The sequence below is a fragment of the Halichoerus grypus genome, chromosome 10 (genome assembly GCF_964656455.1).
Source record: "Halichoerus grypus chromosome 10, mHalGry1.hap1.1, whole genome shotgun sequence".
In the NCBI taxonomy this organism is placed as follows: domain Eukaryota; kingdom Metazoa; phylum Chordata; class Mammalia; order Carnivora; family Phocidae; genus Halichoerus; species Halichoerus grypus.
In genome coordinates this window covers 65,493,932-65,518,891 of record NC_135721.1, presented here as the reverse complement: position 1 = coordinate 65,518,891, position 24,960 = coordinate 65,493,932, and the positions used below count along the sequence as shown (strand labels likewise).

The 24,960-nt window shown below is 41.9% G+C and overlaps 3 protein-coding genes across 4 annotated transcripts in view; all 3 read right to left on the bottom strand.

Moving 5' to 3' along the window:
* Window positions 1–8,801, bottom strand: part of ASB3 (ankyrin repeat and SOCS box containing 3) — a 162,335-nt gene extending 153,534 nt beyond the window's left edge. Inside the window, exon 1 of the mRNA XM_078056563.1 lies at window positions 8,560–8,801. Coding sequence (XP_077912689.1) covers window positions 8,560–8,684 — 125 coding nt within the window. The 5' untranslated portion in view covers window positions 8,685–8,801. The remainder of the gene's footprint in view (window positions 1–8,559) is intronic.
* GPR75 (G protein-coupled receptor 75) lies at window positions 125–8,697 on the bottom strand. Its single transcript, XM_078056565.1, has 3 exons — window positions 8,560–8,697; window positions 5,508–6,077; window positions 125–4,430 (listed from the first exon to the last, which is right to left on the bottom strand). The coding sequence occupies exon 3, from the start codon at window positions 4,329–4,331 to the stop codon at window positions 2,709–2,711; it is 1,623 nt and encodes a 540-aa protein (XP_077912691.1). The 5' UTR covers window positions 4,332–4,430; window positions 5,508–6,077; window positions 8,560–8,697; the 3' UTR covers window positions 125–2,708.
* A 3,785-nt stretch (window positions 8,802–12,586) lies between the features above and the next one.
* The window catches only part of PSME4 (proteasome activator subunit 4), a 108,124-nt gene continuing 95,750 nt past the window's right edge, over window positions 12,587–24,960 (bottom strand). The window contains exons 42-47 of one of the 2 annotated variants that reach the window (XM_078056560.1): window positions 21,366–21,494; window positions 20,310–20,465; window positions 17,379–17,541; window positions 15,482–15,615; window positions 14,644–14,782; window positions 12,587–14,121 (exon numbers count right to left, since the gene is read on the bottom strand). In XM_078056560.1, the coding sequence (XP_077912686.1) occupies window positions 14,648–14,782; window positions 15,482–15,615; window positions 17,379–17,541; window positions 20,310–20,465; window positions 21,366–21,494 (717 nt within the window). In that variant the 3' untranslated portion in view covers window positions 12,587–14,121; window positions 14,644–14,647. The remainder of the gene's footprint in view (window positions 14,122–14,643; window positions 14,783–15,481; window positions 15,616–17,378; window positions 17,542–20,309; window positions 20,466–21,365; window positions 21,495–24,960) is intronic. The other variant, XM_078056561.1, reaches the window with a different exon arrangement.

The following is a 24,960-nucleotide window of genomic DNA, read 5'->3' as shown; positions in this document are numbered from 1 at the left end:
ATCTCTTAAGGAAGAAAATGCGGAGGGTCAACATATTGTTATCCATTGTGCAATAACCATCACTACTTTTCTCTGATGGTTTTCAAATGATTGGACGGGAAAGTAATAGTACTGCAATCTGATGTTCAGAAATGTTAGGGTTTTCAATATTTTTATTTTCCAAACATTATTTTAAAAGAACATTAAAAGCATCAGAAATACAAATCTGGCCTAAAGGTTAACATCAGAACGATTATAAAATGTTTGAAATACATCACATACTTTGCATCACAGTAAAGCATCAAGAGAACTAATTAATATACCCTGCTAATAATTAGTCGTATTCAACTGAATTCTCATTATTTTTAGTTCTCAATATAGCCCTTATAGAGAAGTTATATATGTCTATCCATATCTCCCTCTATAGATAGACATATATAACTTACAAAGAGATAAGTTTTATCTATCTCTGTATCTCCACACAGATGTAGAGATAGATGTGAAGGAGGGCTAAGAATCTAGCCCAACATGTATTTCATGCAAGTTAAATCAGCAATTTCTTGATGAGCATAAAGAGACTGAATTCCTCATATACGCATGCTTACTTTTCTTTATACTATAACTTTTACCTCCCAAAGATGGGTCAAGTCATCTCAAACTCAAAGGTCATACAAGAAACCTGTCAGTTCAAATTTTACAAGTAGAAATTACTTTTAAAAAATCTTTTATTGAATCACACTGGAAATGCCTAGCCAAAAAAGAGATACATACCTTAAAAAGTATGAAGTATCTTCTTGATTAATCTTATTAATTATAAAGCTGTTTGGCTTACTGGAATAAATACCCAGTTCTAACTTAGACAAAAGTCTAATTCCTAATTAGAATTATCTTCAAATGATCTTGGGAGAGGATATTAGATTTCTTAGTTCTTTATTAAAAAGGGGTAATATACTAACCTATCTCATGGGAGTATTAATAATTGGAAACAGTGTTGTATTAAAAATATAAAAGCATAATTGAAATAGGTTATAGTGACTTCCAAAAATAGCACTCAATTACAAACAAGAAAAAAATGTGACAGAGTGGATATTTTCTCTTCTGTTAGAAAATTTAAATAGCAAAACTAAAGGAAGAAAAGGAGAGAAGGAAGGGAAGGACAAAGTCCTAAAAGGTGAATTTAAAAATAAAATAAAACCCATATCTCATACTTAAGCCTCACAAACAGAATGGTCGGTGCTGAAAGGCGGCTGTTGGATGAGGCTGCGCAGAGCTCCAGCTGAGCATCTACTGTCTTCTCTACAACTCGGGGCGCTCTTGTATTTGGCAACAGCCTGGAGAGGGAGCTCTACATTGAATCCCTTTCACCCAAAACAACAAAGCTCCTTCCAACCTGCAGTAACAGCTCTGAAATATATCAATTTCTAAAGCTAGGTTTTGGATCTTGATGCTCATCTTGAGTCTAACAGCTATAGTTCCAATATTGTAGCAAGTTCAAAAGCTAACTGTACAATGAAAATATTTTTACATAAAAATATGAATTTATGGTTGTTATGCTAGGAATCACAGAGTAGACCATAAAATTAGTTCCAGGTATAGAAATACTTAATCTAGTTTTCTTTATTGCCCATTGCCAAGATTAATGGGAGAGAAATAACACAATTAGTTTGCAAACAAATAATCTTAAGAATTTTTCTACCGCATTGATACTTAAACAAAGACAAAAAAAATTATTTTTATATAGTTACTTGGATACTCTTCGTCAACTTGTTAGCAAACCATCTTCACACAGAAGGAACGTGTAAATCAGAATACTCCCGATCTCATTCTCACACCTTCTTAAGCAATAATGAAGATCATCTAACACACAACAGCAGTCCAGATTGCTCCCCACATCTCCATACCCTGGCTCAGAGGACCCCAGTTAGTGCCTCTGCTCCCAGAAATCACATTCCTCTACTACAAGTGCAGTCCTCTTCACTAGGCTTCTTGGGTAAGCTCATTCCAAAATAGAATAATTCATTTTTAGTAAGCAAAAACATATTTCTTTAAAAAAAAAAAAACTATACAGCTAGTCAATTCCCACAAAGTAATAGTGTCTATCATAAGAAATGGTAGTAATCATAATACTTGGTGGACTGTCTTAGGAAAGCAAAGTACCTAAAGCCTGTGTGTGTCCTGTGTAAGTAATTACCAAGAATATATTTCTGATTTTCTGCCTTGACAATATATTATTTATTCAGATAAGCCTGCTACCAAAAAAAGTGTATTGTTCCCCATTTGAACACTTCAAAGAATCAAAATTTATAGTTCAATTAATAAAAAAATTCACCTCAGTGAAGATCATCCCTTCACATTGTTTAAAAAATCCAGCTCAGGTGTACTTCAGAGACCCCGAACACGGACTCAAATGGTCACAATCAGTTCATTCTCCTTGAATACACTAGCATGATCATTCCTGGCATCTATTTAAAAGTTTAGTACCAAAGATCGGAGCACAGGTCAGGGTAAAAAGCTAAATTATAAATTTTTACATCAAATCTTAAAATGTCAGGAAACCACAAAGCAAATCAGTAGATGCCAATACTCGAGACAGAAGACGATCATAACTGCCAACTGTTCTGCTGAATCTTGACGTTTTCATCTACCGCTGGCCTCACGAAAGTGAAAAAGAAATCAGTTAGTATCCAAAACACCAACAGTTTGCCCAAGAGCCTCCAGCCTCCAGGACACTACACGGAGGGCACTGGGATCCGCTTGGCCGGCGTGCTGTCGTATTCGCGCATTAAATCATTAGTGGTGTGATAATGCATGGCAATATAGGAACTGGCAAATCCCAAAGAGTTTACTGGCGGTAAGTTCGGCGGCATGCTCTCTTCCTGGGAGGGGCTGCTGTAATAAATGCTATAGTACGGTTCGATGCGGGTGTTGATGGGGGTTGAGCTGCTCTGACCATAGGGCTGGTGCCCAGCAGAGATCTTGGGACTGACCACACTTTCCCTCGAGTGACTTGGGCCACAAGCCCGGTCCACAAATTTCTTCTGGGGCTTTGGAGACAACATGTAGGCGGAGTTTGTTTCATGATGGGACGACTTGTTTCTGTTGACCTCCAGGTTCCCTTTTCCCATGGCTCGAAGTCGAGTCTTCTGTTTGCAGCAGAAAAAGCCCAGACCGACGAACTGGAGGCACCAGAGCACTCTCCTCCTCAGCCCCGCGCTGTTCCGAGAATATATAAAAGGGTTTAACCCTGACTTGAAAAATATAAGGGTAAATCCAAACAGTTCAAACTGGTAGAGGATGAAGCTCCCATTGCTGGACAGGACCACCTGCACCAAGGAAATCCCCAGGGGGAGACAGCACACCAGGACGGACAGCACAATAATCACGCAGGTGACCACCGCCTTGGAGTCCTTAGCCGTGGACAGATTGACAGCCGACACGAGCTGGAGCCGGCTAGCTGCCGGGGGGGGCACCTGGTTAAGACTCTTGGTGTATCCGTGGGTCTGAACGTGCTGCAGCTTGTTGTAATTCTGGTTCCTGTAGAGAGCCGGCACGGTACACTGCACGGGATCTCTCCCTCCCTTCCCGGGGGCCCCCATGAAAGGCTGCGGTCTGGAAGCATCCACGGTGACCACGGGGGGGCACTTCCGGACTTGAGCGTTCTTCCGCAGCGTCTGCGCAATCATGATGTAGGAGACCGACACCACGGCCACGCAGAAGGTGAAGTCCACCACGTACAGAGACACAATGGCTTTCCCTTCTCCGGCCGTCAGACTGGACATGGGAAGGCAGAGGTGGGACTTGCTGGTTTTCAGCGTGCCCAGCGTGGCCAGAGTGAAACTGGTGGCCCAGAGAAGCAGAGTGAGAAGCACGGTGCAGGGAAAGGAGGCGGTGCGACTGGGCTGCTTCCCCAGCACCATGCGGAGCCGGTGCAGGGCGATCACCGCCACGGTCTTGAGGGACATGATGATGAAGCCCGAACCGGTGACGTGGAAGGTGAAGCAGAAAGCATCTGGGATGTTTCTGGCGGGGCTGAAGAAGAGCACGAAGGTGAACATGGGGGCGGTCACTCCACAGATGAAGAGGTCACAGAAGGACAGGTTGAGGATCATGAAATCAAAGTTGGTTCTGAACTTGCGGAAGGCTGGATCAAAGAAGGACAAGAAGACAATGAAGTTGCCGTAGGAGCCCAGGCAGAAGATGACCGCCAGCAGGAAAGTACAGGTGACCAGAGTGGCCGTGTGGATGAGGTGCTGGAGGTCCCCCGGGACGGCGGTGCCGTTTCCTCCCTGGGAACGGGGCGCGCGCAGCAACGTGCCGTTGGGAGCATCCTCAAGGGGCTCGGTGGAGTTCATCTTCAGACAGGAAGGACTCTTCCTTCTGGGGGAAGGGGGGTCAGGGCCTCGACTCACAGCTGTGCCACATGTGACACAAGAGGCCCGAGGCTCAGAAGCCTGCACACAGAAATGCACACCCAGAAACAGAATTAATGTAGAAAGCAGAGTGATCTCAGGATTTTGTACAAAAGGACTGGAGTTTTTTAGCTCTGACCCGACGCATAGAAAGCATTTCTCCTTACGAGGCCCAACACCGAAAAGACACAAACACCTCAAAGTACATTCTTCCAGCTAATTTCATGTTTCCTGGCATAGCGGTTTGCAAAATCCTTTAAGCATCACCTGGAGTGTGGTTTAAAAAAAAAAAAGCAGATTCCTGGGCCCCACCTTTTTTCTGATGGAAGGGTATGCAAATGTTACTTTTAGAAATACTCCCAGTGCCTCACACGGGAGATCCAAGAACATAATTTCTCCACCAAAGAGATCACACCCTACTTATAGCCTAATGTGGTAAATCACATGATAGCAGGGTACTGTGGAAGTAAGAGGAGCGGAACCTAATCCACCCTGGGGTGGAGGCTGAAGGGCGTGGCGGTGACGAGGAGCTCGCTGTGGGGGGAGGGGCAGGGCAGGGACTGGGAGGACGAGAGTAGGTCTTACAGCACGTGCTTGAGCTACAAGCCGGAGGGTATTGCTGAAGTATACTGTGGCCCCCGCAGATCACTAACAAATCCTATTTCTTTCCCTAGGAACAAGCCTTTGTTTTCCATTATTTATAATTTCTTCTCCCTGCTGGTAATTTCTTGGCCAACTCCCTATCTTCCTTTGGAAAACACTTTGTGGACTACATTTGAGAGGAAAAACTGAAAGCATTGATGGGTGTCAATTATATCTGAGATTTACGAGGTGCAAAGCACCTGTCGACTCTCAGCTGCTGTACAAAGGTAAGTTGTTATCATTCCAACAGCAATATCCTCACGCTGAAGCAGGAGGAACACCCCCACCCACGCATCCACTGGCTCAGTTTACATTTATCATGTGCACACTCTGTGCCAGCCCTATGCTATGTCCTGTGGGCAGACAGAGGAGTGAGACCTAGCCTCCGCTTTAAAAGAATAACTTCTTTTTCTTCTTGCTTTTTATTCTCTTAAACTTTTTTTTTTTTTTTTTCAATGAGATTTAAAGTTCACTCACACATCTTGGGTTGTTCCAAATCCCAAAGGCCCATGTGGCCGGATGCCCACTCTGCTCTGAAAGAAACTTCCAGTGGGAGAGCTGAAGTTGTTCCTTAGAGACTGGTGCAATGCTCTTGACAACGCAAAGGTATTGCTTGAATCCAGCATTTTAGGAATAAGCAATGGCACTGGGGTGGTCCAGGGGTGCTGTTCCAAATATTTAACCACCAGCTCCAAATGGGTCCCAGAGGCCTCCAGCTGCGTCAGGGGTTAACCCTTCAGTTGCTGGATCATGGGGCAGAGAGGAAGGGGAGCCAGGTCCATGGGGGATTACTAGGGGCTCTGAGCAGCAGGTCTGAACCACCGACCAGAAGTCTCTCTGCATTCAGTAGCAGGTATGGCTACGCCAGTGAGTACTGGACAAATTTCAATCCTGGGGAGGTCCATATACCTAATGGATATTCTTTATGAAGGAAGAAGATGGCCTCTTCTTTACTCTCAATGGTCCGACAGTGAAGATCCCGACAATATGATGAAGTTCTCCACTGGCAAGGGAGACCAGCTTTTCTGTACTTTTCTTATAAAAGTTCTGTGAGAGAAAAATATAAATCTCGACCTCTTGTTTCTTGATTAGAATTAAAAAATAATAGAAAGCTTACTGTTTTCACTTAAAGACCATGTGCCTGCTTCTGAACCCTTTTTGATAGCTATGTAGTAAAAAAGACAACGTTTTACTGTTTGTTTTTTCATTGTTAACTGGAGGATTGGGATTAGCTGATGAAAAGAGAAGTAGCAAAGAAAACTCAATTTGAGGAGGTAGGAAGGCAGAGAAGTGATACTCTTGTTTCTAGCAAACCCCCTGCCCCAGAAGGGTTTCCTCTTTGGAGGCAGGGAAATGAACATGGAAGTGAAGATGGAAGTAGGAATTTGGTTTGGGAAATTAGAAGAATGAAGCATCTGGAATTGATGCTAAGAGAAATATCGAGTAGATGGTTAGTAATGAAGAAGTGGGGTGATGGAAATTATGGAGATCCCAGGTTAGGAGATATTTGGAAACAGAACTGTCAAGGGCAAGATGGGATGATGAGGTACCAACATTAGTCAAGAATAAGAGGCAACAGAAAAAAAAGATTTGATGGAGCTGAGGACCCACTTCCACTTTCTGCACAGTTATAATTTTTTCAATGTATTTAAGATTTTTCAGATTTTTTTAAAAAGAGAATTCTAGGTCATTAATATAATTATCAGTATCATTAGTAGTATGTTAACTTTGTTGAGTGCTTATGATGTGCTGGGCACTGTTCTCAATGCTCCATGCTATTAACTTGTTGAATCCTCACAACCCTGAGACAGTATAACTCATCCCCATTTTACACATAAGGAAACTGAGTTGGAGAGAGAGCTCCTAATTCAAAGCAGGGTAGGGCATGGATTTGAAGCTAAGCAGGTACTCTCTACAGCTGACACTGGGCACCACTCGGTTCAACTCAACATAACAACAAAGAGATCAGGGGCAGTCCACAGGTCAGAAGATAGTTACAGCAACCTTCATTTATGGGGTGGTTAGCATACATAACAGAAGCTTTATCAAGCTTTACTTCACATCCTATGAAGTAGGTATTACAATCCCTTCCCAACTCTAAGTTCCTGGATCTCAAAATATGAACACACACACACACACACACATTTCTATGTACCTTTTAGGCAAGGTTGATAATTATGGTTGTGGCATAAAGTAATTATAAATCATTCCTATTGGATCATTAGAAAAAAAGAAAGCAATGAGAGGCTGGGAAGAAAAGGAAAAGCAGAACACGGAACAGAAATGAAGGTTTTGGCAGAGAAACTTTAAGAGCAAAGGTGGAAATGAAGGAAAAGTAAACCCACTGCCACGACTTTTAAGAAAGAGAAGGCTGAGATCACAATTTCGAACGAAGTTATGATGGTAGCTCGCGGGGGGGGGGTGGTAAATGAATACCTATTTGGTACTGCTAAACAGTAAATACAGATTACCAATGTTCTTTTCAATGCAAGCATACTAGCTACTCTTTATTTCTGGCACCATAAATAGGTGATTAAAGTCATAAAATCAGAAAAAGTTCAAGTTGGAACACCAGTCTTCAGCAGACATGTTAGCCACAGTAAGAATGAATTCATATCTATGTGCATCTTGTTCAACTAAGGAGGAGGGATCCTAAAGTAACTACTAAGCAAGGAATAGTAAATGAAAATTTGTGTACAGTGGCCGTGATTTCTCACTAAGATGTGGGAAGAGCCTGTGATAATCTAGTGTGCTGCCTTAATATTTTAGTACATATGAAAACATTTGGAGCTTTTACAAGTCAGCTCCTGGCTTGGATTCTTCCAACTCTTTTTTTTTTCTTCTTCTCATAATGTCTTACATTCCTCGAAGACAGGCATTTTCACAGTCTAACCCTCACAGAGAGCAAGGTTCTATATATACTATTATTATTCCCATTGTATTTGTATTGATCAGGAAAAAAAACCTCAGGGAAGTTAGGTGACTTGCCCGAGGTCACTAAGATTCAAGCCAGATTTATCTGATTTCAGAGCCCACGCTCTTCTCCCCGCAGTTCAACCACCTCTTGAAGCCCCGAGCAGCTGACGGTTTGGGGTAGGATCAGTGGATGAGGGAGATGAGGAGGCTAGGGAGGCCCCCCAGTCTGGGGATGGAGAGCGAGGCTTTGGGGAGGGGAGGTCGACCCCAGCCAGGGACTGGCGGTGGGTAGGCGCTCCCCAGGGTGCGGAAGGGAAGGAGGGCCTAGTTCGGAGCAGGAAGCTTGTAAGAGAATCGGCAGAGGGCTGGTGGGGTGCGGAGAGCTCCGACCGGGAATGGGCAGTGGGCAACGGGTTCCGCGGCCCCGCAGAGCCCGGGGAGCCGGCCAGGTGGGGGCGAGATGGCTTCCCCGCAGGCCGCGCCAGCAGGGCAGGTGCGCGGCGGCCGGGCCTGGAGCAGCGCAGCCGCGCTCCTCCTACCCCGCCGGCTTCCCGGGGCCCGGCCCTCCCGGCCCCCGCGGGGGCGTCCTCCTCCGGGGCCCGCGGCCTCTCACCTGCCCGGTGGCCGCAGCGCCGCCCCCCTCCTCCATCTCGCAGCCCGGACCCCAGCTCCGCCCGCCGGCCGGGACGAGGCCGGGCTCGAGGCATCATCGCCATCGCCGCCGCCGCCTCCGCGCATCCCGGGAGCCGCCGAGCCGGGGGGCGTCGAAGCGCAGTCACGGAAACGCCGGGGGCGCCGCCCCCTCCGCCGGACACTCAGGCCGCGGCGCCCGCCTGCCCCCCGCGCCCTCAGCGCCTCGCGGGCCCCCGGGGCTGGCCGCTGCCGCCGCCCCGCCCTCCGCCCCCCCACGCTGCGCCGCTGCCCGGGCTGGGCTCGCCGCGCGGGGACCTAGGCTCGGAGGCGGGCGAGAGCTGGCGCGCGGAGCAAGAAGGGGCCTGCGGGCTGGGCCGCAGGCCGGGAACGCTGGGGAGCCCCCCACCCCCCCGATGGCCTTAGCGGGTGGAGAGCGTGGGACGGGCGGCCGGCAGGGCTCCCCTCGGTGCCCGGGGCTTCGCCTCCGCGCCGCAGCTAACACTGCCTCCTAGATTCAGCTGGCGTCATCGTCCAGTTCGGTACTTTGAAACGGAGTTTGTAAATGAAGTCATCATAACAGAATTTAGTTTTTTTAAAGATTTTATTATTTGAGAGAGAGAGCGCGCAAGGGGGGGGGGGATAGGGGCAGAGGGAGAAGCAAGCTCCCCGCTGAGCAGGGAGCCCCATGCGGGGAGCTGGAGAGCATGACCTGAGCCGAAGGCAGGCGCCGCTGGCAGTTTATCTTTTTAAAGAGAACTGTTTGGTACCAAAAAGTACCAAAGAATTTGACTTCTGTGTAAACATCTCCCCCAGTATCCTGTGCTTTCATTAAGAAAGAAAAAAAAAATGGGTAATTTATGAAGTAGACATTCAATCCAGGTGTTGACTATGCTATTAGAATTCTGTGTAGATAAAACTTGACAAATTTTCAGTTAATTCCCACATAATACTCCACTCCCCAACCACCTGCAATGTAGCGGTTCTAACCTGTGTCGTCAGTTATGATGAGCTCGGGCCCTAGAAAGAAGCCATTGAAAGAGAAGACCCATTAGTATTTAGAGAATTCTAACCCAAGTTCTGTCCCTCTCCATGTGGATTAGCTACTGAATGAGCAATCGCCAGCTGATTTCCAGGCATCTGGCCGCCTGACAGATTACAATAGGTTTGGGCTGGAAGGTGGCCATCAGAGTTACACCTTTGAGAGAAATTATACCGGGGGAAAAAAAAAATCCCAAATTGTAAAAGATTCCAGAGAAGAGGAAATCAGGAACTAGTTAGTACCATCAGCAAGTCTAAAGCTACTAGAATTATGCCTACAAAATGTACCAGCCAACAGTGCCAAATGGAGCACAGGCTTAGTAGTAAAAAAAAGTCAAATCTGCGAAGGAACAAGCAAGGCTGACTATAAATGTTAAAATATGAATGGGCTGGGGTACCTGGGTAGCTCAGTTGGATTCTTGATGTTGGGCTCAGGTCATGATCCCCAGGGTGGTGAGATCCGGTGGGGATCTGCACTCAGCAGGGTGTCTGCTTGGGATTCTCTCTCTCCCTCTTCCCCCTCCCCCCACCCGCACTCTCTCAAACAAATAAATCTAAAAAAAAGGGGGGCTATCAATTTGCAGGGAAACAGGCGTTCTAATACTATCATTGGCAATGCAAATTGATACATGTGCAGGTGGAGGAAAACAATGTATCAGAGCAATTACAGTATTTAGATTCTTGACCTAAAATTTTACTCCCCACAATTTACCCTGAGGAAATAATTGAAGAAAAAGGTTTTAAGCATTTAGTTATGAAAATATATTTTTTTAAGATTTTATTTACTTGGCGGGGAGAGACAGCAAGCAAGCACAGAGGGAGAGGAAGAAGCAGACTCCCCTCTGAGCAGAGAGCCCCACTCGGGGCTCGATCCCAGGACACTGACTGAGCCACCCAGGCGCCCCGAAGTTACGAAAATATTCATTGCAATGTAATCTGGAGTAGAGAAAACTGGAAACCCTGATGTTCAACACTGGGGAAAAACTGAACACAAGTATATTAACAAGACAATGGTCTTTGTGCACAAAAATAACTGAAGACTATGTAGAAAAAGTTGATTTTTCAGTAAAACAAAATTCCTTAGTAATCCTCTCTGGCCACACTACTAATCACAACTGGTTTTCCAAAGGGCTTGGCAATGCCATGTATCTGGAGTATTTGAAAACAGCTTTCTCATCCTATTCATTTTTCTCACCAAAACTTTCATTTACATTAAGAGACTAGGTGGGTAAATTTTCTTCCTAAATATTGAAACATAATTTGCAGTCTTTGTTTCTAAAGGATCCATTCAGGAACTAGATTAGGCGTGACAACCTCAAAGAAGACTTTCCCCCTCCCCGACCTAGAAACCTACCTTGACTGTCTTCCACGTCCAAACAGCAGTGACTTCTCAACTTTGGCCTGTCTTCCTCATCCTTAACACCGTTCCCGCCGCGGTTCTCCATTTTTTTTAACACAACATACATTTAAGAACTACCTTAGACAGTAGTAGCCATCCACCCCTTTTCTCTCCTGCATCCCTTTAAGTCTTCTTCCACTGGTAGAAAATTTAGCAATTAAGTCATTCACAGTATAACCTGATCGGGTATCAAGGTAATAAGCAACATCTATACCTGGTGTCAGAATCACATGGGGCAAATGTTAGAAACTCAGATTAAAGAATCCTGTTTCTAGGTCTACAGTGGGCCTTAAGAACCTTCACCAGAGGTTTTCAATTCTTTTTTTGTAAAGATTTTATTTATTCATTTGAGACACAGAGATAGAGAGAGAAAGCATGAGTAGGGAGAGAGGCAGAGGGAGAGGGAGAAGCAGGCTCCTCCCTGAGCCAGGAGCCCGATGTGGAGCTCCATCCCAGGACCCTGGGATCATGACCTGAGCTGAAGGCAGACGCTTAACCATCTGAGCCACCTAGGCGCCCCGGTTTTCAATTCTGATGCACAACTGAAACATATGGAGCTTTTGAAAGACATTGACGCCTGGGGCATCTGGATAGCGCAGTGGGTTGGGCGTTGGACTCTGGATTTCAGCTCAGGTCATGATCTCAGGGTTCTGGGATTGAGTCCCACGTGGAGCCCGCAAGGGGCTCGGAGCTCAGCAGGGAGTCTGCCTGGGATTCTCTTCTCCCTCTCCCCCTCCCCCACCTCACGCAAGCACGCTCTAAAATTGACACCTGAGCCCCAACCAGAGAAATTCTGAGCCCAACATGTCACAGCAGGTGCCCAGTAGCTTTTATTTTCTAAAGTTGCTACTTAATGGCGCCTGGGTGGCTCAGTCATTAAGCATATGCCTTCAGCTCAGGTCATGATCCCAGGGTCCTGGGATCGAGCCCCGCATCGGGCTCCCTGCTCTTCAGGGAGCCTGCTTCTCCCTCTCCCTCTGCCTGTCGCTTCCCCTACTTGTGCCCTGTCAAATAAATCATTTAAAAAAATAAATAAATAAAGTTCCCACTTAAGGAACCTTGCTAAGGCATAGTTTCATACAGCTTATTTTAGAAAAAGCTGAAGTGGTTAATATATGTAAAGCCTCACTACTTAAAACTGTGATCTGAGGGCCAGGCATTGATATCATGAGCTAGCAGCATGAATTAAAATTCACATTTTAACAAAGTCCCCACGTGATTCTCAGGCACATCAATGTGAGAATCAATGATCTAGACCAGTGCTGTCCAACAGAACTTTCTGTGATAAAAGTGTTCATCAGTGCTATTCAGTAAGGTAAACCACTAGCCACAAGTGGCTAATGAGCATTTGAAATGTGGCTACTGAGACTGAGAAAATGAGATTTTAATTTATATGTAAGTAGTCATAGGTAGCTACTGGCTACTGTACTGGACAGGTCTGATCTCGATAATTTGGTTTGGTTAGAGGGCATGCATTTATGGCCCCAGATCTATGGATGCAAAAGGAATCCATGAGAGTCACTGCCTAGAGAAACTGTCTTTTCTTCTTAATGAAGACAAAAGCCAGGTGTTAAAAACAATCCATTTATTGGGTTTTAAACTAGTTACACAATTGAAATCATCAGTTTGGCACTACTCTATACAGGGATTACGCCTGTGTACGCAGACAATTCAATACTGTACCAGGACCTCTGCTGTGCTTAGGTCTGTATGGAGTCATTCAGCAAGTAGATACTAAAAAATATACTGTAGTGTTCCTTTAAGGAAGACTGTACACGGTGTGCTGCAAGAGGACATTCACTAACTTGTGAATTACTTTAACCTAGAAGATACCTTGCATTCTATAAACTTGTCATAGGCAAACATGTGGTGTTTGCATTTAGGGATGCACACAAAATGTCACATAAAAATCCAGACATTCTAATGATAAATGAACTCAAAACCCCCACACCTCAGCTTTTGTAACATGAGAAGATAGAGAAAATAATTTAAAAACACAAAAAATGGCATTCAATTGGTACAAAAGCCAAAAAATCACTATAATAAAGAGCTACATGTGAATCTTTACAAATTACTTACACAACGCTGCTGTGTAAAAGGCTGCATCTGTACAGTGCTGCCAATGCTATCCTACAGTTTATACAGTCTTTTACATCTATGTAACATTTATTAATAAACAAGTCAATTAAATATAAAGACTTATTTAGTCTCTCAACGATTCTGCAAGCAAAAAAAAAAAAGAAAAAAGAAACAACAACAAAAAAAACTTACAGAATTTCCACAAACACAGCAGTCTTCCATTAGGTGAAATATAACAGTTTTCAAAGAGGGTTGATCAAACAGTATATGTAAAGAATACAGGTAAAAATCAACCAGTCAGGGTTTTTATTGTTGTTGTTGTTTATTTTCAAAATCACACATTGTATACACACACAACAATCAATCAAAAATTTATTCACCAAACCCCTAGTTTTTCAGCAACTGCTCTTTCTAATCAGCACCAAAAACTCCAGTCTGTGGGAAGCACGTGGACACAGCCTTCACTTCTGTGTCTTGGTGGCGCACTCCATCAGGTCCTTGGTTAGATTCGAGACTTGCCCTCTTTTCCTTCCCTCTTCATAGCTCTCCAGACCCAAGGCTCTCAAAGGCTTCAATTTATGGCCCACAGCCCTACTACCCTCTACACCCAACAGCCATTTGGAAAAAATTCAAAATAATTTGAGATGAATGAAATGACGGGACCTGTATTACAGATAGGTATTCTCCATTACAAGTAAACTGTTTCCTAATGAGTTCCTAGACTCTGTTTGGTCTTGGATGCCATGATCATACTGGGTAATTATTTCTAGTCTGAGACATTGCGGCTTTGTCAGACGCCTCAAAGAAAAAGTGATCAATATTCTGGAGTCATTTCCAGACAAGTTAGGTAATCAAATGGCAGCTGACAACCTGTGGAACGGAGACTAATGAGACCAAACACAGAAGCCACCAAAATGATGAGAGCTCAACAAAGGCAGAGTTTTAAAACCTGCAGAGAGCCGCCACATATGGTACCTGAGGATCTGGAATTTTTGATGAAAAGAGCTTGAAGTGAGGACTACTCATCTGTATCAGGGAGGAAAAAAAATCTCGGTTAGACAACAGGACATCCAACTCTAAAGCCCAGTAAGTGTGGAAACGTTTCTGGGTTCTCCTCTTTAATTCAGGATGGAAAAGAAATACTTAAGAATCCAGATGAAATGTTCTTATAACTGTATACAACCTAGGGTCCTCAGGGCAACCCAAAATGCCCAGGCCCCACTCAGGAGGCAATGAAGAATAAGATTTCTTTAAACTAACCATTCCCAGGCTACTAAGGCCACTCATTTATAAAGGTCCAAAAGCAGTCACATCAATTGTCTGCTTAATACCTGAAGCAGAGAAACAGAGAAAAATTCTCTGGGAACTTAAACTTCCACTGGTCATAGCAAAAGTTGTATTAACAAATTTTTTTATCATCTAAGTAAGGACATCTAAGAATGTCAGCAAAAATAAAAAACTTATGAACACCCATGTCTCAATCATCCAACCAAAGACATCTACCTGAGGCTGTCAGACTTCTTTAAACTCAGCATTTTGCCGACTTACCCTTCTATGCATAATAGCACGGTGACACAAGGAGATCAGTGAGAACAAGCAGCTGGTCATCTGTGAATTGCTGTTTGTGTTCTTGCCAGTTGTCATGGTGCGTCCTCCGGAAATTGGATAAGGTCTTTTTTACAGTCATCTGTAGAGCAGGCAACCCACATACATTTTATTTTAACCTCTGAAAGATTAGGATTATATTTAGGATAACTTTGGCTACATAAAAATCCTTCTAGACTTCAGATGTCACACGTCACCGAGTGCTGCAAAACCAACAAGCCAATTGTAACTTCGCAAAGCCACCGAGCTCACTTCTTTAAAATGACTAGCTGCGCTTTAGGACAAGCTCCTGGCACTTACACCACGCTATTAAACCAGTTTCAATACACACCTACGTCTATTTCCCAAGTGAGAAGGACAAAGTCATTGGTCTTTGCAGCCGTTTAGACACAGCTGTTCTTTAAATAATACCATCACAATTTCCTGTTTAATATTAGCTCCCGGTTAGATACTTCCTAGATATCAAATGTCAGTAAAATAAATGTATAAAGATTAACTATCCTGACAACATTGACAATATTTTACTTCCACTGGACTGGGAGAGACAGAAGCTTTATTAATTTCCTTGCTACCAAAAGATCTCAAATACACAAGAAAGCAAGGCCTCCTCAAGACCTTACTCATCACTGTTGAGTAGGCTTAGCCCTGGCTGACGTGGTAGTAGCAGCTTTCTCAAAGCAGAAGGTCCAGAGTGAACAGGAAATTATTAGTAAAATGATTTCTTACGAAAACATCACCAATACAGTATGTGTGCAAAGAAACTAACAAGGAAGAATTTTACCTCAATAGGCTGCGGATCATTCAGATGTGCACTGAGATTCATAAGGAGCTGGGGCATCCAGGTGGGAACGTCGTAGGGACTAGAAAGAACACATGCACCAAGTCCTAGCACCCCAGCATGACGTTTGACCAACTCTGAAAAAACAAAAAAAAACACACCAATATATGTGCAAATATTTACAGGACTCTATTGCACATGTCACAGTGAAATAAAATTAGTTTCGATGAAGCAAGTTGTTGTCAATGTGTGAATTTCTGCATTTAAAATCCCTCTGTGTGCACACAGACCAAAAACATGATTTTGAGGCTGAACTAAAGACATCCTATAGCTGTCCCTCAATGATAGCGGAATTAGAGCTAGGTCAGAAATGTGTCACTTATTTGCTAGAACTTACACAATAATAGTTTTGATCAATTCATATCATATGCAAAAGTGCAATCCCTGATCCTAAAACAATCTCTAATCAAAATTAGACCCCACTTTTCTAGATGGGATCCACAGAATGGATCAATTCATGAGGTAAACATACTATATCTGAGGAATGTCTGTAAACAGAGCTGTAATGTGTCTGTATTCTGCAGGGTCTCCATTCTTCCTTTTTTAAAAAGATCTATTCTTTCTCTAGTGATAGAAGTTACTGCTTTCAAATTCTCCTGGTTTTCATTAGAGTTGTGTGTGTGTGTATTATATTCGTATACATGAAATACGGTGCCTAGGGAACTGAAGTTAATAAAAAAGGAACACGAAATAGGATTATAAATAATGCCATTTGGGATAACAAAGACCTAAAACTACTTTGGTACTTAATTATTAAAAAATAGAGTTCTCAAGCAAAGCAACTAGAACATTCATTGTATTAGGTCACTATATGACTTAATTAAGACCCTCTTATAATCAGCACTTAAGAGCTTCACATTCTGAGCACTTCCTACAAATCCAGTAAGCTTCCTACTTATTAAGAGTCTTTCTATATATTTCCCATTCTTCCTGTGACTGTAGTTAGCAGTGGCAAGGTCAGACGGCTCTTTGCAACTGGTTTATTTATTTATTACTACTATTTTTAAAAGATTTTACTTATTTATTTATTTGAGAGAGCACGAGCGGGTGGGAAGGGCAGAGGGAGAGGGAGAAGCAGACTCCCTGCCGAGCAGGGAGCCTGACTTGGGGCTCGATCCCAGGACCCTGGGATCATGACCTGAGCCAACAGCAGAGGCTTAACTGACTGAGCCACCCAGGCGCTCCTATTTATTTTTTTAAAAAAGATTTTATTTTTAAGTCATCTTTACACCCAACATGGGGCTTGAACTTACAACACTGAGATCAAGAGTTGCATGCTCCACTGACCAAGTCAGCCAGGCGCCCCACAATCATGCTTAAATGTCTCTTTAAATGTGACATAATCAGATCTGATTCTCCTGTTTATCTTCATGCTCAATTAGAGTAGAAGCTCCTCTGAGGACTCTTCTCACCCTCTCACCAAATGCCCAGTGAAGTAGTGAACAGTCCCCTCTCCAAGTACAAGCAAGGCTTGTTTTGTTTTCTTAGTATTTTCCTAGTACATCTACACCTAAGCTATAAAATCTAAAAGCAAATACTTTACACTCTCCAAAATAACTCATTCTACACAGTTCTTTATATAAAGTGATTTCATGGGGGCAGGCAGACCTGATTCATTGTAACAGGTGTATGTCTCAGAGCACAGGTTCCTCTGTGCCTCTCAATTTTCGCTCTTCTGTTCCAGGTCTTGCCTACTATAGGCAAAGCTTATTAAAAGCAGGGGCAACTATTCCCAGTACCTAGCAAAGACCCAGGGACACACAAGTATTCAATAAATATTTGTTGAGTAAGCATGGTTAATTCCCAAACGGACGTGGGTATTTTATACCGGCACTGTTACCTGCAGAAGGAATCGTGTCTCCTACGGAACCAGGGTCTCGCTTTCTTTTCTTCGGTAGCTTCGTTTTGCAAAGTTGCTCAAAATGAATCTGCATAGGACTGTCCATGTTAAGGAAGTTACACTGTAACAGACCGCTTAAGGTGGTAGCAGCCATTTCTCGAACCTGTAGAGATAATCACTTCTTTCAGAGTGGAGATCCTAACCCTCAGGGGAATGCTGGAGGCTGGGAGGGTGGCGGTGGGCACGGGGAGGGGGACACGGGGAGGGGGACGGGGGATTTCCCCGGACTTCTGTGTGCAAATTGTGTGAATGCTCTCATGCCAGTTCTTCCGGGAGATTTCATCAGATTCTCAACAGGTCTGTGACCTCAAAATGGATGAAAGCCACTACATCAGGGTTACGCAAAGTAAATGCTTAAATTTCATACAAAATTTAATGTCTCAATAAATTATTTTCCCACGGACCGGCGTTGTCCTTATCAGGGCTGTAACCGTAAAAGCAGTGCCAGGGCCTAACATTAAGATGAATTTTTCCTGGACTCTGCATCTCTGCAAACTACTGCTGTTTTCGTCAGTAACACAGATCGAGAACAATTTGTATAACTGGCATATGTTGTAGATTTATGTCCAGTTTACTTCTTAGGAATTTCACAGGCTGCTGTCAGACTACAGTTTACCCAAGTACCAAATGCAGAGCAGAGCACAGTCCATTTCAAAATGGAATGGGAACTCAAGTTTTGGGGAAAAAACAACAAAAAAACCAGTAAAATGCTATCATCTCAATAGGCATCACAAAATTCCTGCTAAGCATTCATAAAGATAGGCAATAATTTGGGGGAAAAAACTCCACTGTTTTTTGTATTGTTTATTGCTTCAAGAGGTTTTTTCTTAAATGTTGTAGGGTTTGACAGTTTTGGGGTAACTTAACATTTTCATTATACTAGTAAATGAATTACACTATAAATTGTTTTACTACATCATACTTGGTCGCGTTATTTCCTTTTACACCACGATTCATTTTTATATTCAACTATTGATTAGAATGCTTTCAACTTCTCACTATTGTGCTAAAAATATTCTTAATTTATATAATTTTTTTCCATATTGCAATGTATTTTCTTAGGATAGATTCTAAGAATTGGGATTACTAAATTTTAATGTATGAACAACTTTACTGTTAATTTTGTGGCCATCAGCTACTTTTCAAGAGCCAGTGCTAACAGACTATGACACAAGACTAACGTGGAATACTCCGTATATACCTTGCCAACCTGTTATCATCATTATACATTTTGTTTTAAGTAGGCTCTACGCCCAACATGGGGCTTGAATTTATGACCCTGAGACTGAGTCACATGTTCTGCTGACTGAGCCAGCCAGACACCCCTGAAAGTTTTCCTTTAAATCCAATAGTTTTCTTTAAACATTTTTCATTTAGATTATTACAAAGTTTTTTCAGTATTATCATGAGTAGCTCTTGCTAATTATTACATCACTGATACTCAGTATTCTGTTTTAAAAATATGACAGAGGCACCTGGCTGGCTCAGCTGGTAGAACATGAAACTCTTGATCTTACGGTTGTGAGTTTGAGCCCTATGTTGGGTATAGAGATTATCTAAAAACTAACTAAATAAATAAATCTTAAAAAAATATAATAGCTTTAATGAATGTCATGGCTTTACTTATAGTAACAGTTACACTTAAGCCTACTACATGGAATGTAAAAATAATTTATGAATATGTTCTACAACAAGGTCCAGCAAACAATAAATGCAATTTAATGTAACTGCTGTAGTATTTAAAATTAGGAAACACTGATTTTCAAGATTTCCACCTTTTCATTTCTATTCCTTTAGTTATTAAAAAATACAAGTTAAAAAAATGACAGACAGCTGTAAACACTGCAAGCCTGTTGTAGCTGCTATAACCAATTGTGTGTGGTACCTGAGGGGCCAGCAAGATCTGCTCCCAGAACACAAGAAAGCTGGACTGCAAAATCAACAGGCTCATTAGGGAGGGGGAAAAATTTCCATTCTCAGTTTTCTATGGATGCAATCTATTTTCAGTGCTCTCAAATAGAATATATAATTACTGGGAGTGCTCCACTACATAGAAAACCCATAAAATTAAAAAAAAAGTACAGATTTCACAAAAATTTCAATTACATTTTCTTTACCTAAGGCCAATTTCAAAAGTTGTAACTTATTCCTTATTTATTACAACATACTTTTCTTACATTACATTACATTAACTAAGAGATTTATCTTTTTGTACAAAATACTAATATAACTTCACCACAAAGTTGCCTTTAATTTCTCTACCAAGGGAAATAAAAAGGGGCAAAAATCGTAACTGGATAATAGCATTTGTGGGTAGATTTTTATTCTCTCTTTTTTTGAGAGAGAGTACAAGTGTGTACAAGGGTGGAGGGGGTGGGGCAGAGGGAGAGGGAGAGAGAGAATCTTAAGCAGGCTCCACACCCAGCGCGGACCCTGATGTGGGGCTCAATCTCACAACCCCGAGATAATAATTTGAGCTGAAATCAAGAGTCAGACGCTTAACCAACTGAGCCACCCAGGTGCCCCTAGATTTTTATTCTCTTGAAACTGAAATTAGTCCTTTAGGAATTAGTAAGGTAAGTAAAATATTATCACCTGCAATTTCACATATAAGAAAACTTTGGTTCACAAATGTTGTCTGCCCAACTGCAAAGAGATGCCAGAACAAGACCATGCCCAATGTTTGTTTCCATTTGTATAACAGGAAATCACGATTAGGGTATCAAAACTAATAATATAGGGTAATGTTAAAGTTACTTTTAATAATTTATGCTTTAAAAAACTCATCAGTGCATAAATACTTCTTAAAGGGGGGGCATGATGCTTTCTCTAAATGTATTAAATTTTGATTTGCTATATGTTAAGTTTTACCTCTAGTTGTTCATCCTCCAAAAGACTTATAACAAGCCACCTGATGTCTTTAACTGCATCTTCATTGTTTAGGAAAATAAAGAGGTTATAAAATACCATGGTCTGGAGGTAGGTCAGCACTGTGTATCTAGCATGCCAAGAACTGCTTCTTGCTGTCTGTGAATGAGAATAAACAGAGACAATGGGAACAGTGCTGATGAGAGCAGGAGGTGACAGACAGGAATGACACACAAATCGTATCATCTTCTACTACAACTCTACTTCTACGGGCATGGTTAGAGCAAGCTCGTGTTATAGTTCCTTCTAAATAGAAGGTTGCATGAACTATTTCAGGTAAAGTTAGTTCTTCAGAATGGTTGAAAATAAAGGGTAAGGAACACATAGACAAAAGTCAACTTTAGAAGAAAATTATATTTAATAATACTCCGACTCCTCTAAGAGTTACACATTATTTTCTTCATAGCAGGTAGCGGATTGAAAGCAATGACTGAGAACTGCTAAATTCCATCATAGAAACAAACAAACAAACAAACTGGGCTGTTAAAAAATGTTTTTCAGTGGTAACTCAACTTAAAAATCTGAAAACCATGGGAACAGGTCCACTTTTTATGTTATGTAACACATGTAAGACCTGGGTAAAGGCTGAGCACACAGTATACTAAAAATGCAGCCAGAAAATATACAATCACTTAGGTCTTTTTTCTTTCTTAAACCAGATTGGGAAATACAAGTGAATAAAACAAAGGGAAAATGGTAAAGGGAATGACCACTCCCCTTCCCTCATAAGCACTTTGCATCCAAGGTGCTTCATTAGGTTTCTGTGTATATAGGGAATTTGAATGATCTCCCCGGGGTCACAGAAGTTGGTGGCAGAGGCAGGTACAGAGTCTAGGTCTGTTTCTTTGGTCAATATGTATCTTCTCTCATACTAAAAGAAAAGTCAAAATGAAAAATAAATTTCTGGTACTGTGTGCACTACAGCTGACTTTGTGAATTTCTTAGAATGGGTAACCAAATTCTAACCAAAACACATAAATATTCGTTAGACACTCTTACTTGTTTTAGCACCTGAAGTACCAAAGGCACTTGATGAGGGTAAAGCAAGCCCTGAGACATTAGTGATAAACATAACTTTGCATCTCTTTTCAGTTCATCATAGCTATTGTCATTTTCCACTGGGGCAATCTAGAGAACAATAAACAAACCAAACAGAAAATTGAAATAACAGCCAATAAGTACAAAGGCATCCTTACATAAAAGAAATCACATTTTTTACTTTTAACAACTTCTATGGAAATTTTCAGATATGTACAAAACTAGGGAACAGTGCAAGGAGTACCCATGAATCAATCACCTCTCCAACAACGACAAACACATAATCCCATTTTTTGCCCATGTTTCCCCATCCCCTAATTAAATTATTTGAAGCAAATCCCAGACATATTTCACCCATGAATATTTTATTATGTATCTCTAAAAGATAAAGTCTCTTATTTTAAAAAACTGGAATGACATCAGCCATAAAAGTTCATTGCAGTTAAAATATAAAGTATACAGTAGTGTTCAAATTTCCTCCATTATTTTGTAATTGGTTGTTTGGAATCTGGTTCAACGTGATGATCACACACTGCATTTGGTTCATGTGGCTCTTAAATGTAAAAGATTCTATGAAAGATATATTTAAAAAAAATTTCTGAATTCTCCCTCTTTTAAAATTCCTTCCCTTTGAAAAAAGGGTGCAGGAGGGCCTATTTGGTTTTGTAGGGTCCTCCACAGTGGCTTCCTTCTCTGACTTCATCCCTGTGGTGGCATTCATTGGCTCCAGTATGTCCTGTAAAGTAGCCGTTAGACCTAGAGGCTTGATTTTATTGAAGTCTAATTCTTTGAGCACAACATAAGTGGTGTGTACTTCCTTCACTTACGGTCAGTTTTCTCTGTGATGAACCATTACAAAAAAAGGTTTGCAAAATGGTGATACTCATTTCTTCTTCATTATTACCTGGAATACTTCATACAGAAAAGCCTCCCCTCCCTCAGTGGGTTTCCTTCCTATCCTCCAAAAGTGAACAATGAATTTTTAAAACAAGGTCATTATGAACTAATGAATTTCAACAAATTCAATAGTTTTAGTCTTACTGGTGTTTGAAATGGCTCCTGACTCCTTTAACACAACTGTTGCATCCTTGGTTTCTGGTAGGACAATTATCCTGTACATTTCTTGGTCCTAACCTGAAATCAGCTTTTCCTCCATGGAGCCCTGGTTCTTCCAGCAGGAAATGATACTTAGAAACCATAATCTGGGCACTATGGGCACTGATCACTACTAGATTGATTACTAGTTACGGGTTTTTTGTGGCCAGAGCTAGGAAATAAGCATATTTTCTAAAGAAAAACAGATCATGAGATCATACTGGTATTTTCAAATTTAGGATTACTGAGGTTTTACTAAACAGCTGGACTTTTTTTTAAAGATTTATTTATTTTAGAGACAGCACACATGTGTGCACAAGTAGGGGTAAGGGCAGAGGGCCAGAATCTTCAAGCAGACTCCCAGCTGAGCGCGGAGCCCAACACAGATGATCCTAGAACCCACGAGCCATTACCCGAGCAGAAATCAAGAGGCTCAACCAACTGAGCCACCCTGGCACCCAATAGCTGGATTTTTATATCTTGTTACTCATGCTAAAAATTTCGGTTCCTAATGTTAAAAAAGGAATAGGGCCAAAATGAAGTAACTTGCCCCCATCACTGCAAACTAAGACCTACTTGTAGTTTCAGTCATTCTGGTTGAGGGAATGTGACTTTCAATCAGTTAATTAGGAATTAACTAATTAGTAATAGTAAAGTAAACCGCATGACAGACCCCTGCCTTGTCTGAAATAATCCTTTTTGTTTATGCCTTTCTTGTCCCATCCCATTTCTGCCTTTAAAAACCTCCATTTTGGGGGGCACCTGGGTGGCTCAGTCGGTTAAGTGTCTGCCTTTGGCTCAGGTCGTGATCCCAGGGTTCTGGGATGGAGTCCCGCATCGGGCTCCCTGCTCCTCGGGGAGTCTGCTTCTCCCTCTCCCTCTGTTCCTCCCCATCCCCCACCCCCCCCCCGCTCATGCTCAATCTCTCTCTCTCAAATAAATAAAATCTTTATATATATATATATATATATATAAAATACCACCTTCCATTTTGTACAGCTCCCTGGGGTCCTTTCCGTTTGCTACATGGGTACTGCCCAATTCATGAATCACTGAACAAAGCCAATAAGATCTTCAAATTTACTCTGATGAATTTTGTTTCTAACACTATTGACAATTATCATTTATTTGCTCTTTATTATATAATAGACATAATAGCTTTATTCCAATATTAGAGGATGCAGCCCCCATAGGCATGTATGATTTTCTGTTTTAAAAGTCACTGCTCCATATATTTATCCTTACAACCAGATACATAGTAAGGTGAGGTTCATTTGCTTTTTTTTTTTTTTTTTTTAAAGGCAGGAGCGCCTGTCTGGCTTAGTCGGTGGAGCATGTGACTCTTGATCTTGGGCTCATTAGTTCCAGCCCCACTCTGAGTGTAGAGATTATAATACTTAAAAAGGGAGGGGGGGTAGTTTTCATTTAATTTTGTTTTATGATCATAAAAAGTATTTTTTAGGGCTCCAAAGAAAAATTGGTAAAATAAAGTATACTCAGACAGCCTTCTTTGTCCCCAGCCCTTAAATAAGTTGTCCTCTAAAACAATCTAAATATATTTCCTTGTTTCTTTTTAAAGTCTAGTTTTAATATGGGGGCGCCTGCGTGGCTCAGGTGGTTAAGCATCCGACTTTTGATTTTAGCTCAGGTCTTGATCTCAGGGTTGTGAATTCAAGTCCTGTGCTGGGCTCCACACGGGGAACAGAGCCTACTTAAAAACAAACAAACACCACCGCGCCCCCGCCCTCCGCAAAGTTATAGTTTTAATATGGAAAAAAATTATTTTTCTCTAAAATGCTAAGGATTGTATCAACTTAGGTGAAATATTCAAAGCTTAGTATTACCAAATTTATTTGCATACCCATAACAAATGGGAACTTAACCATGCCTTTACTTTAACTATCCTTGTTTCCCCAAACTTCAGCCAGGCTCCTCTGAGCCCTCTTTTCATCCTTGGATCTACTGAGTCCAGTTGTATCAAGAATCCTGACATTTGAGAGAATTCCTAACCTCTGTACCTGATCCAGTTCCTCACCTCCACTTTTCATATGTGATCATCATGGACTGGCTGCTTTCAGCAAGAATCCTGTCAAGTCAGTTTAGCAAGAATCCCCTATCCTTGATGTCTCTTTTCTACGCACTAACACCTCCCCCCATTCTGCTTATTGGCTAAATATCCCCAGCTGTCTTTGCTGTATTCAGAGTCTTGACACCTATCCAACAGTTCTAAATGAAGTCTTCCTCACAATTTTGACATGTGTCCGAATAATTTTTTCTTTAACAACTAAACCTCCAAGCTGAGTATACTAATTCGCTGTGATAATCTGTCCAGTGTTTGATGGAAATAATTTCCCTTAGCAGACTTTACTGAAACAAGTACATGAGATTTCGTCTCAAATCAATGGAGAAAAGATAGATTATTGTGAAAATTAAGCTGCATCTTTACATCAACACTTTATAT